We start from the raw sequence: 17,193 nt of genomic DNA, 5'->3' as shown, positions 1-17,193 counted from the left end.
GTGTTGTTTAATCTCCATGTGTTTGTGTTTCTTACAGTTTTTTTTCTTGTAATTGATATCTAATCTCATAGCGTTGTGGTCAGAGAAGATGCTTGATATGATTTCAATTTTCTTAAATTTACTGAGGTTTGATTTGTGACTCAAGATGTGGTCTATCCTGGAGAAATGTCCCATATCCACTTGAGAAGAAGGTGTATTTTTTTGCATTTGGATAGAATGGCCTGAAGGTATCAATGACATCCATCTCATCTAATGTATCACATAAGATTTGCATTTCCTTATTAATTTTCTGTTTTGATGATCTGTCCATTGGTGTGAGTGGGGTGTTAACGTCTCCTACTATTATTGTGTTACTGTCAATTTCTCCTTTTATGTCTTTTAGTGTTTGTCTTATGTATTGAGGTGCTCCTATTTGGGTGCATAGATATTTACAATTGTTACGTCTTCCTCTTGGATTGATCCTTTGATCATTATGTAGTGTCCTTATCTCTTGTAATCTTCTTTAAGGTTTATTTTGTCTGATATAAGGATTGCTACTCCAGCTTTCTTTTGCTTCCAATTTGCATGGAATCTATTTTACCATCCTCTGACTTCCAGTCTATAAGCATATATATAGGTCTTATTTTTTTATCCACTCAGCCAGTCTGTGTCTTTTGGTTGGAGCATTTAATCCATTTACATTTAAAGTAATTATTGATATATATGTTCCTATTGCCATTTTATTAATTGTTTGGGTTTGATTTTGTAGATCTTTTTTCTTCTCTTGTATTTCTTCACTATATAAGTCCCTTTAACATTTGTGTAAAGCTGGTTTGGCGGTACTGAATTCTCCTTAACTTTTGCTTGTCTGGAAAGCTTTTGATTCCTCCATCAATTTTGAATGAGATCCTTGCCAGGTACAGTAATCTTAGTTGTAGATTTTTCCCTTTCAGTACTTTAAATATATCCTGCCATTCCCTTCTGGCCTGCAGAGTTTCTGCTGAAAGATCAGCTGTTAAATATATGGGGTTTCCCTTGTATGTTACTTGTTGCTTCTCCCTTGCTGTTTTTTTTTTGTGTTTAGTCTTTGTTAGTTTGATTAGTATATGTCTTGGCATGTTTCTACTTGGGTTTATCCTGTATGGGACTCTGCCCCTCTTGGACTTGATGATTTCCTTTTCCATGTTGGGGACATTCTCAACTATAATGTCTTCAAAAATTTTCTCATACCCTATCTTTTTCTCTTCTTCTGGGACCCCTATAATTTAAATGTTGGTGTGTTTGATATTGTCCTAGAGGTCTCTGAGACTGTCCTCAGCTCTTTTCATTCTTTTTACTTTATTCTGTTCTTTAGAAGTTATTTCCACCATTTTACCTTCCAGCTCACTGATTCATTCTTCTGCTTCAGATATTCTGCTCTTGATTCCTTCTAGAGTACTTTTAATTTCAGCAACTGTATTGTTTGTTTCTGTATGCTTATTCTTTAATTCTTCTAGGTCTTTGTTAATTGATTCTTGCATTTTCTCCATTTTGTTTTCCAGGTTTTTGATCATTTTTACTATCATTATTCTGAATTCTTTTTCAGGTAGTTTGCCTATTTTCTCTTCATTTATTTGGAATTCTGTGTTTCTAGTTTGCTCCTTCATTTGTGTAATATTTCTCTGCCTTTTCATTATTTTTTTTTTAACTTACTGTGTTTGGGGTCTCCTTTTCCCAGGCTTCAAGGAAAGTTGAACTCTTTCCTTGAAGAAGATTGAATTCTCTCTTCCTTTTGGTTTCTGCCCTCCTAAGGCTGGTCCAGTGGTTGGTGTAAGCTTGGTGTAAGGTGAGATTTGTGCTGAGTTTTTGTTTGTGTTTGTTTGTCTTTCTTCTGATGGGGAAGGCTGAGTGAGGTGGTAATCCTGTCTGCTGATGGCTGGGTTTGTATTTTCGTTTTGTTTATTGTTTAGATGAGGCGTCATGCACAGGGTGCTACTGGTGGTTGGGTGATGCTGGGTCTTGTATTCGAGTAGTTTCTTTTGTGTGAGTTCTCACATTTGGTACTCCCTAGGGTCAGTTGTCTGGAAGTCTGGGGTCTTGGAGTCAGTGCTCCCACTCCAAAGGCTCAGGGCTTGATCTCTACTGCCTGCAGTTAGTTGTTGTGGTCTCAATAAGTTGATGAATGAAAAGAACCCGAGGTTTTGCAAGGTCCTCTTCAGGAGGACATTGAGAAGGACCAGAACCCTGTCCTGCCTGCATCTGAGGTCCACAGGAGTAGCCTTCTCGGAGGAACCGGACATTTCACAGGACCATGACTCTGTAAGAGGCTTGCAGAACCACACTGAGCTTGGGAGCCAGAGTCTGAAGGCTACGTGAAATGTCTTGTGACAAATAATGTTTTGATGTTCAACATTTTAATGCCACACTGTTCTCATCTAAACCCTTCTTTACTTTAAAAATACCATCATTAAGTAGTTAGGAATAAAAAATGATCCAAGTGAAATGTTAGCTAAGTAACTGACATTATGATAAAACTAATCACAGTAAAATGATCAACAAAACAGCTACTGTGTCAAAATGATCTGAATCAGTACATGGCAACCTCAGAGGACCATTCTCAAGAAAACATGGTAAAGTGAGAAAACATGCTAAACAGGCAGGATAAAGAGGATATGCTTCCATACCTCAGAAGGAATTCAATTTTAATCAAACTCTCTGTTGCATAACTCAAATATTCCAAACAGTATCTAGATCTCTGCTTCTAATAGCTTTAAATAAAACCCCCTCAACATGTTCTTACCAATCTCTATCTAATTTGACATAACCTAACCTTTGAATTCTGGGCAAAAAACATCTAGATGGATCTAGCCAACCTAATCTTTCTGATATCTCAAGAGCATCTTAAAGCAGTGGTTCTTAAACTCAATATCCCCAAATATCCCTGGGGGACTAGGGAGAAATATAAAGTCTTGGTTCACACCCCAAGTGTACTGAATCAGAAATCTAGGGGTTCAGCCAAATGTGAGAACCACCTTCAGCCAAATGTGAGAATAAGCAAGATCACCTTGCTTATTTAACTTCTATGCAGGGTACATCATGTGAAATGCTGGGCTGGATGAAGCACAAACTGGAATCAAGATAGCCAGGAAAAATATCAATAACCTCAGATAACGCAGATGACACCATCCTTATGGCAAAAAGTGAAAAGCAACTAAAGAGCCTCTTGATGAAAGTGAAAGAGGAGAGTGAAAAAGTTAAAACTCAACATTCAAAAAACTAAGGTCATGGTATCTGGTCCCATCACTTCAGGGCAAATAAATAGAGAAAAAATGGAAATAGTGACAGACTATATTCTTGGGCTCCAAAATCACTGGATGGTGACTGCAGCCACGAAATTAAAAGACAATTTTAATTTCTCCTTTTAATTTCTCTTTTCTTTCTCCTTGGAAGAAAAGCTACGACAAACCTAGACAGCATATTAAGAAGTAGAAACATCACTTTGCCAACAAATGTCTGTGTAGCCAAAGCTATGGTTTTTCCAATAGTCATGTACGGATGTGAGAGTTGGACCCTAAAGAAGACTGAGCATCAAAGAATTAATGCTTTTAAACTGTGGTGCTAGAGAAGAGTCCCTTGGACTGCAATGAGATCAAATCAGTCAATCCTAAAGGAAATCAATCCTGAATATTCTTTGGAAGTACTGGTGCTGAAGATGAAGCGCCAATACTTTGGCTACCTGATGTGAAGAGCCGATTCACTGGAAAGGATGTTGATGCTGGAAAATACTGAAGTCAGGCATAAGAAGGGGGCATAAGAGGATGAGATGGTTGGATGGCATCATTGACTCAATAGACATGGGTTTGAGCAAACTCTGAGAGATAGTGAAGGACAGGGAAGCCTGGGGTGCTGCAGCCTGTGGAGTCACAAAGAGTCAGACACAACTGAATGACTGAAGAACTACAACAACCCCTCCAAAACCTTACAAACCTTACAAAATCCAAATATACTCTTGAGAGTCAAGAAGTTGGGGAGAGGAGATCCTTCTCATTGCTTTACATTTCCCAAAAGATGGCTCTTTTCATCCTTCATCCTTCTTTTCTCTTTCTAGCAGTCTGAGTATCTCCCTGGAAATCAGTCATTCATCAGAGAGGGTCTCTGAGATCTGGCCTCCCAGAGCTCTCTGTAGGGGAGGGTTCTGAAGCTGCACTACGCCCACTAGCAAAGTGAAAGTGAAAGTCGCTCAGTCGTGTCCAACTCTTCACAACCCCAAGGAATTCTCCAGGCCAGAATACTGAAGTGGATAACCTTTCCCTTCTCCAGGGGATCTTCCCAACCCAGGGATCAAACCCAGGTCTTCTACATTGCAGGTGAACTCTTTATTATCTGAACCACAAGGGAAGTCCTAGGCCCTCTAGGAAAGCAAGTCAGAAATGATCAGTGACATGTCTGCTCAATGACACTGACCATGAACTTAGGAAAGAAAGGGAAGGAGATGGCCAATATCAAGTGTTTGACGCCCTTTGTTGCCCATGGTGGCTCAGATGGTAAAGAAACCCCTGCAATGTGGGAGACCTGGGCTCGATCTCTGGTTGGGAAGATCCCCTGGAGGAGGAAATGGCAACCCACTCCAGTATTCTTGCCTGTAGAATCCCCATGGACAGAGAAGCCTGACAAGCTACAGTCCAGGGTTGGGGGGGCAGGGGGCGGTGGTGGAGGGTCACAAAGAGTCGGACACAACTGAGTGACTAAGCACAGCACACAGTGATCTGCACACCACAGTCATGACTTAGCCTTCAAAGGCCAGTTTTAAAGTTCACTACACTAGAAGATATTAGTCATCTAACTAAACCTCCCTCTTTGGGGTTCCGCCAGGGCAACACACTTTCCAACCCAGTAATTAGACAACATTAGAATCACCTAAGGACTTTTAAACACTCAGTGAGCCCGAGTACTGCCCCTGGAGGAGATTCCAATATAGCTAGTTTGCGGGGTGGGGAGGACATGGCATACTTCAAAGGCTCCCCACGTAATTCTAATAGGAAGCCAGGACCGAAAACCCTGCGGCCCTGTGGTTTTCACGGTGTGGTAGCCAAACCAGCACATCAGCACCACCCAGGATTATATTAGAAATATGAATTCTCAGGCCTCAATCCAGACTTATTAAATCAGAAACTGTGGTGGTGGGGCTGAGCAATTTCACAAGCTCTACAGGTGATTCTCATGTGTAACCAAGTTGGAGAGTCATTGACTGTGTTCTGTTCACACCTCGTTTAAGAACCTTACCAAGAGGAGATTCCAGGAAAGTAACTGCTAGTTCCATCTACACTCAAGATCACAGTTTGCAGTTTTTAAAGATAAAAACAACTTCCTCACTATTATAAGCCAAGTAAGCTAGTAATAATTCCAGCTTGTCTTTCACTTTAGGTATCCATGGAAGGTGTTAATTACTGTTTCTGTCTGCTTTAAACGGTACATCATAATTCTAACCTAGCAGTTCCCAGAGTATTTGTGTGCTGCTGAATGATTTTCCGAGTGTCACAGTGGTAGGGGGAGCAAGCTGAAGCAAGCTGTCCTGAGCACAGTAGGAAATAGAAAGATAATTAAATATTATCTGGCTATGTTCTCCACCAAGCTGGAAATGCTCTCTGGGTTTATAGACTGAGCAAATAAATAAGAGAAATGGGGACAAGTTTCTTGACATTTGTGTTTTAAGTTCTTTAAACAACTTTGGGATCTCACTGTCACAAGAAACAGACCAGGTAAAGGCTTGGCTACTCAAACCAAAGATTTCATGCCCCAGTTTATGGTTATAAAATCCTTCATCATCCACATTTATCAGCCATCCCTCAATGAAATCTCAATCAAATCAAGAAGGCAGTGTTCCTTGCTTGCTGCGCAGGAGAGAAAACTACACCCAGCACTAGGGAGGAAGCCACGGAACAGAGCTCCGGAGACCTGACATATTCCAGGTGCTAACCTTTCCTTTGAGCTGATGGTTTCCCCTCAGAAAAAAAAAAATACATTGAAGAGAAGGGCCATATGGCAGCCTCCATCCAGGCAGGAACTACTAGAGAAAGAGAGAATAAATGCCTTCTGTGAGCGTAACACAGGACTGCGCCGGGTTGGAAGACATTATGAGGGCCCAGGAGCGGAGTCCAGGCAGAGGCACCAGGAAAACATGCAGAAACACTCAGGTTTATGCCTGAAAATTGCAGTTCTCCTGCTTAGGCATTTTAGAACCATAGAGTTGCATTTCGAGTCCACTTGGCGTTAAATATTCCTCTATCCTACAGAGCTTGGCTCTTTTGCCCTTTTTTGCAAGTCTGCCTCATTTTGTTTGAGTACTGCATTGCTGCAAAGGAAGACAGGTGGTCTGCCTCAACCCCAGGGCAGATTCAAAGCCAACTTCATTATGCCATCAACTGATGGCAAAAACCCCCCTGAGATCAGGAGTGCCAGAGTGAAAATGAATCTGTAAGTATCTTATCAAGAATTTAAGTGTTTTGCCATATGCATGTCCCCCACAATAAAAATAACATTTTTGAATTGTATTAAAATATACATCATGATTTAAAAAAAATTTTATTAATCTAAAATACCATAAGGACAAAAAATAAAAACCACTTGAAATTCTATCACCTTGGGATAATTATTTGGGTGTGTCCATCATTTGATCCTCTTTCCATCTATGCCTCTGCATAGATCTGTAAAACAGTATGGCAGTCCCTCAAAAAATTAAACACAGAATTACCATATATCCAATAATTTCATGTCTGGGTATACACCCAAAAGAACTGCTAGAGCTCAAATAGGTATTTGTACACCAGTGTTCACAGCAGTATTATTCCCTATAACCAAGAGGTCAAAACAACCCAAATGTTCACTGATGGGTTAATGGATAAACAAAATGTGCATACAATGGAGTATTATTCAGCCTTTTAAAATGAGAGAAATTCTGACATGCCATAACATTGTTGAAATTTGAAGATGTTATGCTAAATAAAATAAGCCAGATAAAAGGACAAATATTGTATGATTCCATTTATATGATGCACCTAGAGTAGTCAAGTTAATAATGATAGAAGGTAGACTCATGGTTGCTAGGGGCTGGGGTAAGGGTTAAGTGAGGAAATATTATTTAATGGGTACAGAATTTAGATTTGGGAAGATAAAGAAGTTCTGGAACTGGATGGAGTTGATGGTTTTACAATGATGTGAGGGTAAGGAATGCCATTGAACTTGACAGTTAAAAACAGGTAAAATAGTAAATTATGCTCTGGATATTTTACCACAATGAAAAACTAAGGTAGAAAATATTTTAGGATGTAGCAGCTAATGCTACTTCCTAAAAATTATGCCATCCACACTTATCTTTTAAATATCATGCAGTAACAAAAAAGGAAGGGAAACATATTTAAGATTCCTAACTTCTGGTGACTGAACTCTAGAACTCTATAGACACATTGACCAATTCCAACTAGTCAGGCATAATAAAAACACCAGGAAATGGTCCCTTGATACTAAGAGATCACTAAACCCTCTGTTTCACAAGTATAACTTCAGTGGCTAACATGGTACACTAAATTTTTTTCTGTGTAGAGTGGTCAAGAAACTTGTGTTTCTTCTTACAGTAACTACAAAGCTTACATTGGTCCCTGAGATTTCACTAGCCAGCAGTAAATCATGATGAACTAAGTTGTAAGTAGTTATCCCTGTGGTAGACTGATTCTGAGACATGGAACACAGAATTATAAGACCTGGAATTTATAATCTTGTGGGGGAAAAAAAACCTACCACAAATAAACCAAGATGGAGGCTGTAGAAAGCTATAAAAAAAATCATTCACATACAATACGTGGTAGATGCCTTTGTCTTTTCCCAAATGAGACATCAAATTTCCTAGCTCACTGGAAACATAGCCCCTGTATTTTCCCAGCAAAGAATGAGGCATATCCCCATCTGTCACAGCAGCCTCTGCTTAGGACCAGAAATATCTACTAAGCTTCAACAGAGCCTCTGTAACTCTGAAGTCAGCTCTTGGAAAATGGGTGGTGTGTCCGGGAAGTTCTGAACTTGAGAAGGCATCACTACCCAGAACTACAAAAGAATAATGATTTCTTTTCCTCCTCCATGGAAAATGGGGTCTCACTGGCAATCGTACAAATCAGGAGAGTAAGACAGAGAAAGAGCATCAGGTCAACTGAGGAGAAGAGAGAAACCTACAACATGATGGTTCTCAACCTTGGCTGCAAGCTGGAATCACCTGGGGGGCTTTAAAGGAAAACCCATGCGTGCATACCTTCCCTCACTGTACTCTTTCCCCATCAAGATGTTGATTCTATCTGGGACTGTGAGTTGAACACCAGGATTTTTTATAGACTCATCATATGAGTCTAGTTTCCAGCCCAGGCCTGGGAACCACTGCTTTACAAAAGGAGAACCTCCTCATCCTTCAGTCAGTCTTCTGGAGACTCTGCCCAGGACCTCAATTTTCTGCGAGAGTTAATGATTTAAAAAATGTTAAAGTGGTCTTGCAAAATTGCTCTCCAGTAAGATACAGTAGATGTGATCATATTCCATCACTAGAGGGCAGTTTCTTCAATGTCAATACTTAATTAAGGTATTATTGCCTCAGGTGAATTCACTCAGGGTCCTCTTATTTAAAAAAAAAAAAAAAAAAAGCTGCATGATGATGTTTTAATGAAGGTATACTACAGCCTGACTTTCATGACTGTCAGTTCCGTCCTAGAGAGTCTAATATTAAATAGGCTTTGTGTCCTTTTATTTGTCACATGCCCTCTTCCTAAAGGGTCTGTATTGTATGGGATATGTTGTTTTCATAATGTGTACGGCTTTGCTGTTACCTGTGTTACCAAAATAGGAGGGAAGGTGTGATAGTGTCTGGCTAAGATCTGATTACTTTCTGTCTCAGAAAGTGAGCCAATAAATGTCAGTTTTTAAGTCATTTGATTTTTTTATCTTGAAATAGAAATTCTGCATTTCTAACAAGCTTCTAGGTGATGCCAATGCTGTGACTGATGGTGGAGAAACCACCTTGAGTGGTGGAAGGTAGAGAAGCTGGGGGCAGACACAAGATTCCTCTTCTGAAGATATCCTCAGATGTTAACTTACATGTTGATGACATGTCTGCCTGCCTATCTATTCCCATGAAGACAGAAAGACCACAGATCCAGTGGATCCAAGCTGGATACGAATCAGAATCATTTGGTTCCTTCTTAAAAGTAAAGATTTTTAGTCTCAACCCCCTGAATACCAATAGGTCTGGAAGAGGGCCCAGGAATTTATATTTTTTAACTAGTACCCAGGGGATGTTATGATATCCTTCTGTTTTGTTGTTGTTGTTGTTGTTGTTGTTGTTTTCATGTTTAAAGGCAAATGTATTTCATTCCTTTCCATGCAAAACATAATAAGGTATCTTATATGCTTGTTGTTTCTTTTCCAAATCAAGTTTGGAAACTTGATTTGGATCCTCCAAATGAGGAGGATCCTCATCCTCTACAGTGAGCCATCTTATACCATGTTCTGCTAAGCATCTTACATAGGAGAGACTTGCTGACTAGTTAAGGGGTTTGTGCTGGGAGAAGAGCTAACATCTACTGTCTCTTCTGTTGCCATCAAGCTCACAGAGGGCCATTGTCAACTTGTATCAACATATGCCTACAGAAGCCATTCAGAGAGTCCATGGCAGGGAGGAAGGCACAGGACAAGAGATTTGCTATTCTGTGATGGAGCCAAGAGTCTAAAAGTTCCCATTAAGTCCTAGTCTCCAAAGCCATACATAGTTAGTTACTTTTACTGCATTCTGTTGGAGCAGTCACAAACTTTCATTCAGATACAAGAGGGAATATAGACCCCAGTACACATTGGGAGGAGTGTCAAAGTCACACTTGACTGGCCACTACATTTCCGTGAGCTTGCCTGTTTTTGAAAATCACTTTTGCTCAAAATTTTTTTATTTTACAGAGACTGAGGTCAGAAAAGGGGAAAGGATCTTTCAAGGTTATTGACAGAACTAGGATCCAGACTCTCCTGGTCCTACTAGATTGAGGCATTGCTGCTTACGAGGAGCTCAAGTCTGATTCTTAAACTGTAAGGTGGATGTAGTAACTACCTTTCAAAGATGGCCCACAGTGAACCAGGATTTTCCACATTCACAACCACATGTTGGCCCCCTCCCACATTTAATTTGGCCTGCTCTAAAATGCTATGACAGATAGAATGCTCTGGAAGGGATGCTGTGTAACTCCAGAGGCTGAACCTGAAAAGGCTTGCAGCTTCCACATCCTTCCACCTTGGAACATCCCACTTTGAACCTAGACCCAATTCTGTGAGGGAGCTTTAGCAATCACTGGAGAGGTCCACATATTCAACTGGACTCCAAGCCAACAGCCATCACTACCTGCCCAGCTCTGAGAATGAGGCCACTTCTAGTCATCCATTCCAGGGGGTATTATACTACAAAAGATAACTGAAAAGACGGAAGAATAAATCCCTTTACCTGTTAGGCTGGAAAGAGATTCGATCATAGCCAGTGAGTTCACACAAATCCTTCTCAAGTTCTCGGAAAAGCTGCTGGTACCCTTGAGCTTGGTCCAGAGGCACAAAGGGGTGGATGTTTGCAAATTCTTTCCATGTGATAGGCTGAAGAGCAAGAGGAGAAAGCATATGCATATGTATACATTGTAATAGTAATAACAATACTAACTTTAATAATGATGTGATGATGATAGCAATAGCTAACACAGAAAGTGCTTACTATGTGTCAGGCACTAATCTAAGCACTTTAAATAAATTCATTCATTTAACTCTTACCACAATCTTATAAAGTAAGTACTATTACTGTCTTCATTGTACAAGTGAGTAAAAGTGGCCCCGGAAACGGCACTTACACAACAATATAAAATTTTCCTATTTTTTCAGGAACAAAAAAGCCCCCAAATTGATTTAGATCCATGAAACTCAATGAGTTGTTTCAGGTATGGTTTATTCAAACTCTTGCATAGCACATATATTATTCTTCTTTTTCATTAAGCAGAACAAAACACCAACATAAAAGTAAATGGGGAAAATCCTATTACAATATAAGATGATTTTATTTTCCTGATGTGATTTGTCATATCAGAATAATCCTACAGGAAAAAAGAAACATGCTGGCCTAGTACAGATACTTACCAAACACCACAGCAGGATACAAAAACCTTCTGTTGATACAAGGAATAAATTAAAACCTCAATCTCAACCATTTTGGCACTGAGAAATGATTTATAGAAAGCTTAATTCCACCTGAGCTTAACAACTACAAATTGATAAAAGCTTTTAACATGGCAGATTTAAAAGGGAGTCTGGTGGGGAGAGGTAGGAAGACATAAATGCTATATCTTTACTTACTTTAACATTTAAAAATAATTTTGGTCATAAATATAAATGATCAGGTTGTAATAAAGTTAGGGTTTCTGCCAAGATTGTTTAAGAGTGAGGTAAAGGATTTCTAAAGTAGTTATTAATTACAGTCCCAGTGGAAGCTTCTCTCATTAACTGCTATGCACAAGCCAAGACACTGTCTCTGCTAAGTCCCCTCTTAATAGACGTGACCTACTTACCGTGAGTTCAGATGAACTGTTGAGCTTCATCGTACAGGACCCCTTTAAGAAGCACAGCCAAAGTGTATTACGTTAGTGACTTCCTATGTTCCATCTGATCAGTCCTCCCATCTCTCTGAAAGTCCAACCATTCATCTCTCTTGCAGCATATTATGTGTGACCCAAAGAGGTGGAATCAGGGTGGGGTGGGGAATGGAAATAAAGGCAATAATTACCAGTGGGATCATGCTATGAACAAGGGAAATGTCTTTGTTTTCCAGTCTCTTCATGTATCGGACAATATTTGTTTCTGAGTGATAGCTGTGAACAAAAAATATAGGGTTTAGACCAATATAATTAAATAAGAGCCCACACACATCTTTCTAAAAGGTTAAGATACACTGAAATCTACCTTCAACATACAGATCAAATTAGGCCATGAGCAACATGCCAACAAAGTTTCAGAGACAAGGGCATGGACCGCCCCTCACAAACCACAGAGGATTCCCTAGGACAAGAAGCTGCCCATGGGCGTGAGAGAAACGGCTGGAAAGAGGATGATGCTGAGTCCCTGGGTACCATCTTCAGCCTGGCAACCAGGCATCCAAACTCCCATCTTTTTCAGGAGTAGAATTACGGGTTATGGTGCCCAGGGAGCAGAACCATCAGGAAATATGATGTGCTCTGTGTCCAGGTTAGAATTGGGATTTAGCAGTTACTCAGGCTGAACCACCAGAGCCTGCAAAATCCCATGGACGGAGGAGCCTGGTGGGCTGCAGTCCATGGGGTTGCTAAGAGTCAGAAACAACTGAACGACTTCACTTTCACTTTTCACTTTCACGCATTGGAGAAGGAAATGGCAACCCACTCCAGTGTTCTTGCCTGGAGAATCCCAGGGACAGGGGAGCCTGGTGGACTGCCCTCTATGGGGTATTGCAGAGTCGGACAACTGAAGTGACTTAGCAGCAGCAGCAGGCTGAACCACAATAACCGTATCGTAGTTGAAGCCACTCTCCACTGTGCTCCCAATGCATAAGTCACACAAGCCACACAAACCTGTTGAACACTTGATGTGTGAGGAACGGGCTAGTCCTCTTGAAGGCAGTCCCTGGAATACCTCTCCGCTCCTCGCCCATACTTTCCGCAACCAGCTCCTGCACGGAGAGATCACAGACACTGAAGGGCAGAAATCATGCCTGGAACCACATGTGAAGCAGGCTTCCATTAAGCATGTGTTCTGATAGAGCACCAGAAATTCCCTACCACCCAACCTCTCACCCCCTTCTGGGACATGTGGCATGGTGCAAAGACAGAGGTCAGGGTCATGCAGTGTGGCAATTCTTCAAAATACCATGTTTAAGTTCCGTTGAACTTAGTGACAGTAAATAAAAGCTGTACAATTTTTACTGCAAAAACAAAAGTTGACATCTCCTGCATGATCCATGAATAATGAAGCAAGTTACAGTAAATTATTTTAAAGGGCTACCTAAAAATTTACCATGATAAAGCTCAAGTAAGGATTCTTATCTGACACTGCTCTTTTGTCTTTGAGAACAATTCTAACAAAATACAAATGTCAAGACCATTCAGTAGGAAAAGGAACAGTCTCTTCAACAAATGATGCTGAGAAAACTGGATACACACATGCAAAAGAATGAAATTGGACCCTTATCTTGCAGCATACACAAAAACTAATTAAAAATGGATTAAGGATCTAAATCTACAAGCTAAAACTATGATATCTGGGACTTCCCTGGTGGCCCAGTGGCTAAGACTCAATGCTCCCAATGTGGGGGACCCAGGTTTAATTCCTGGTCTGGGAACCGAATCCCACATACTGTAGCTAAAGATTCCGCATGCTGCAACTGAGAACCAGTGTGCCAAAATAAATAAATTAAATATTAAAAAATAAATAAAATTATAAAACTCTTAGACGAAAGTATAGAGGCAAATCTGCATGTCCTTGGATTTGGCAATGATCTCTTTATGACACCAAAAGCATGAGCAACAAAAGAAAAAACAGATAAAAGTGCCCTTTTGTGCATTAAATGACACTATCAAGAGAATTAACAGACAACCCACAGAACAGGGGAAATATTTGCAAACCATATGTCTGATAAAATATTCAAAACATATATTACACGGCTTGCTCCTCATTCTTCTCCAGGCTGATAGAATGGTTTTCTGGAGCCCTCGGTGGGTGTTCTCTAAATTCCTCAAATGCATGGAACAAATACTGTGATTAAATTTAAATTAAAGGCAGAATTCTAGAGGGAGGATACTTATTCAGTTTTGTTTATTAATTAGTTTAAAAGAGAACAATGTAATACTTCTTGGATAATTTACATTTGTTTTCTGATTTGAAGTCAGGTCTCAAAGAGGACTTAGACAACCAGGACAGCACTGATAAACACTCGGGACCTATTTCTGCTTCCTTTCAATTTAGCCAATATTTATTGAGTGGCTCTTTTGCTATAAGCTTTGCAGAGTGTTGTGATTAACACCTTGCTACAGGTGTAGGTAGCTACTGATGCCTCTCTTCCATCTCATAGAATCTCATCCTCACATGTCCCTGCTATTTCATCATTTTAGAAACCTACTCAGTCACACCACACTGCTTCTAGTTCTCATGTTCTCTTTCTCCTCCTAGCCTTTGCGGCTGCTTTTCCCAGCATCTGGAACACCTGTAGCTCCATCCTCCTCCTCTGCAGTTGTGTCTGGATAGCTCCTACTCATCTTTCAGGTCTCCACTTAAGAGAATTTCTTCCGAGTCTTGGTGAGAAGCCCCTCCTCTGTGCTCATCACAGAGAGTGCCCATCATAATACCTAGACTGCATTCTTGTGCTTGTTCAGATCCTCACTAGACTAGAAGCTCCATAAGGGCAGGAAATATGTCTGATTTAGCACTATCCTGGGGACTTAACGACTTCCCTGGTGGCTCAGATGGTAAAGCGTCTGCCTACAATGCGGCAGACCTGTGTTTGATCCCTGGGTCAAGAAGAGCCCCTGAAGAAGGAAATGGCAACCCACTCCAGTACTCTTGCCTCAAACCCCATGGACAGAGGAGCCTGGTAGGCTGCAGTCCATGGGGTCGCAAAGAGTCGGACACGACTGAGCGACTTCACTTTCACTTTGGGGACATAACACATAGTAATGACCTGGCACATATTAGGTTAGTTTTCCCATAATCAATATAACCAAGATGCAAATGTTGTGAAACTTTGTATTAGGAATAGCTTCAATTAAGTACAATTAACAGTCTTTCCAACTAACCTGGCTAATCAGTCCTGGCTGGGGCCCAGAGCAGTGACCTCTAACTATCAGCAGTCACAGGAGCAAGGGAAAATCAGTAGTTTAATTTTAACAGCAGGCCACCAAGGTCATTCCTGAGCCCCCTCTCCCTCACAACTCAGGCCCACAAGAGGCAAGGCATCTCTGACACCTCCCCAAATATTCCTTATGAGGAGGGTGTATTTTAATTTACTTACTGCAGACGACTCACAGCCAAAGATCCACAACAAGTCATCCAGATCTTTTTCATTGACTGTTTCATCAAGAGAAATACCAAGCTATAGAAATGAAAATGAAAGGGAAAACAATAGCTGTAAATGCCAAGATCAGGGCTAACATAAAAAGGAATGAATTTGAGGAAGTTGTAGTGAGGTGGATGAACTTTAAGAGACTGTCTTACAGAATGAAGTAAGTCAGAAAGAGAAAAATAAGTATCTTATATTAATGCATATACATGGAATTTAGAAAAATGGTTGTAATAAAAACTCTTTTCAGCGTAGGAATACAGATGCAGACTAGAGAATGAACTTGTGGACACAGAGCGGAAAGGAGAGGGTGGGATGAATTGAGAGAGGAGCTCTGACATATATACGCTACAATGTTTAAAATAGCTAGCTACTGGGAAGATGCTTATAGCACAGGGAGCTCAGTGCTCTGTAAGGATCTGGAGGGGAGGGATGGCGGGGTGAGGTGGGAGGGAGGCTCACGAGGGAGGGGATATATATACACTTATGGCTGATTCATGTTGTACAGCAGAAGCCAACACGACACTGTAAATCAGTTATCCGCCACTTAAAATTAAGTTTTAAAAAAAGAATTGAACACACACACACACACAATCAGGCCTGAAACTCTTAAAGAGAAGTTCAAGGGGAGAAAGTGCTAGACAAAACTCTCCATTGTTCTAAAAAAAACAGAATATCATTATGTCCAGGTTGGCTCCTGGGCAAAGCAGGCTAGTCCAGCCCCAAACTCCACAAGATTCAGAGTTTTACAGCCACATCTGAACTCTAACAGTCTGAGGGCTGCAGGGCACCCCTTTTGGTACTAGATAAGCTCATCATTTTCTTCTCTTAACTTGCCTCATCCTATCGCTTATCATAGAAGGAGTAATATGAGCAAAATATGTGCCTAAGAGTCCCATGTATGAAAACACAACACCTTAAGGAAAGCTGACAATGAATTACCATTTAAAAAGTCACAACGTTCCAAACTGGAAATGAAAATTGTTTACAAAGAAATAGATTGTGCCCAAAGGTCCAATACTGAGATCTTTTTTAAATAAAAAGATATTTTAATGAGAAAAGTTATGAAAATTTATAGAATTTGTAAAACGAAACTGAAAGTCTGACTTACTGTGCCATCCTCAAAGAGCCGCATATTTATTTGTCGCTGAGCGGCCCGGCCCAAGACCTCCTTCACGGAGCAGCCACAATGAATCTTCAAAGTGTCAAAGAACAAGTCATGCTGCAGTTGGTGCCCTGCTCGCTTGAGACCTAGACGAAACAGGAGAGCCACCAGTCTCTGTATATATATCCCCACCAGTTTACAGAGAAACCTGACCCTCTGCCCTAGAGGCTTCACAGAGAAGCCAAGAGGTAAATCCTGCTACAGTCTGTTCCTGGTCCTACCCATTGTTTTGGTTGCTGCTTTCAAACTTAAAAAAATTATTATTATGCTGTAGAAAGTTGTGAAATACATATAAAAATGGAGGGAAAATCACCATAACTACCAGCCACTAATAACTAATGGCTACTTTCTGGTACAGATTCCTCTGTGCCAGATTCCTCCCAGATTCCTCTGCACAGATTCCTCCCAGAAGAGTGTATATGTATGTGTGTCTATTTGTAATATATCACATATATATACTTCTTCATCCTGAAAAAAATATTTAACATATCATGAACACTTGGCTTTTCAAAAGATCAAAACTCCCTATCATTATTTTTAATGGCTATATAACATTCAAACTTAAATTATGTACCATAATTTTAACTAATTACTTACTACTAGACATTTAGGCTAATTCCAAGATTGTAATATTGCAAATAATGTTTCAGTGGACACCCTTTACATCCTTATCTGATTATTTCCTTTAGAGACATTCCTAGAATTTCTGGATCAAATTGTAGGCACTTTTTAAGTTTTTGATACAAATTGTTTAAGTGCCCTCATAAAAGTCATACCAATATCAGTATTCTTTTTTAATCTTTGCCAGTGTATTGGGAGAAACACTATTTTATTCTTTCAATTTACATTTATTTGATCAATAGTGGGTTGAAATTGTATATGTTCATTTGTATGCTTTCTTTTAAAATTACATTTAATGTTCTTTGTTCAGCTT

At 40.2% G+C, this 17,193-nt stretch overlaps 1 protein-coding gene across 2 annotated transcripts in view; it reads right to left on the bottom strand.

Moving 5' to 3' along the window:
* Positions 1–17,193, bottom strand: part of GLDC (glycine decarboxylase) — an 84,880-nt gene that overhangs the window by 33,201 nt on the left and 34,486 nt on the right. Inside the window, exons 10-15 of one of the 2 annotated variants that reach the window (XM_065908155.1) lie at positions 16,206–16,345; positions 15,047–15,127; positions 12,615–12,712; positions 11,795–11,879; positions 11,580–11,621; positions 10,478–10,620 (exon numbers count right to left, since the gene is read on the bottom strand). In XM_065908155.1, coding sequence (XP_065764227.1) covers positions 10,478–10,620; positions 11,580–11,621; positions 11,795–11,879; positions 12,615–12,712; positions 15,047–15,127; positions 16,206–16,345 — 589 coding nt within the window. The remainder of the gene's footprint in view (positions 1–10,477; positions 10,621–11,579; positions 11,622–11,794; positions 11,880–12,614; positions 12,713–15,046; positions 15,128–16,205; positions 16,346–17,193) is intronic. The other variant, XM_065908156.1, reaches the window with a different exon arrangement.

This window comes from Muntiacus reevesi, chromosome 17, assembly GCF_963930625.1.
Source record: "Muntiacus reevesi chromosome 17, mMunRee1.1, whole genome shotgun sequence".
NCBI lineage: Eukaryota > Metazoa > Chordata > Mammalia > Artiodactyla > Cervidae > Muntiacus > Muntiacus reevesi.
This window is presented reverse-complemented; position numbering and strand designations above follow the sequence as displayed.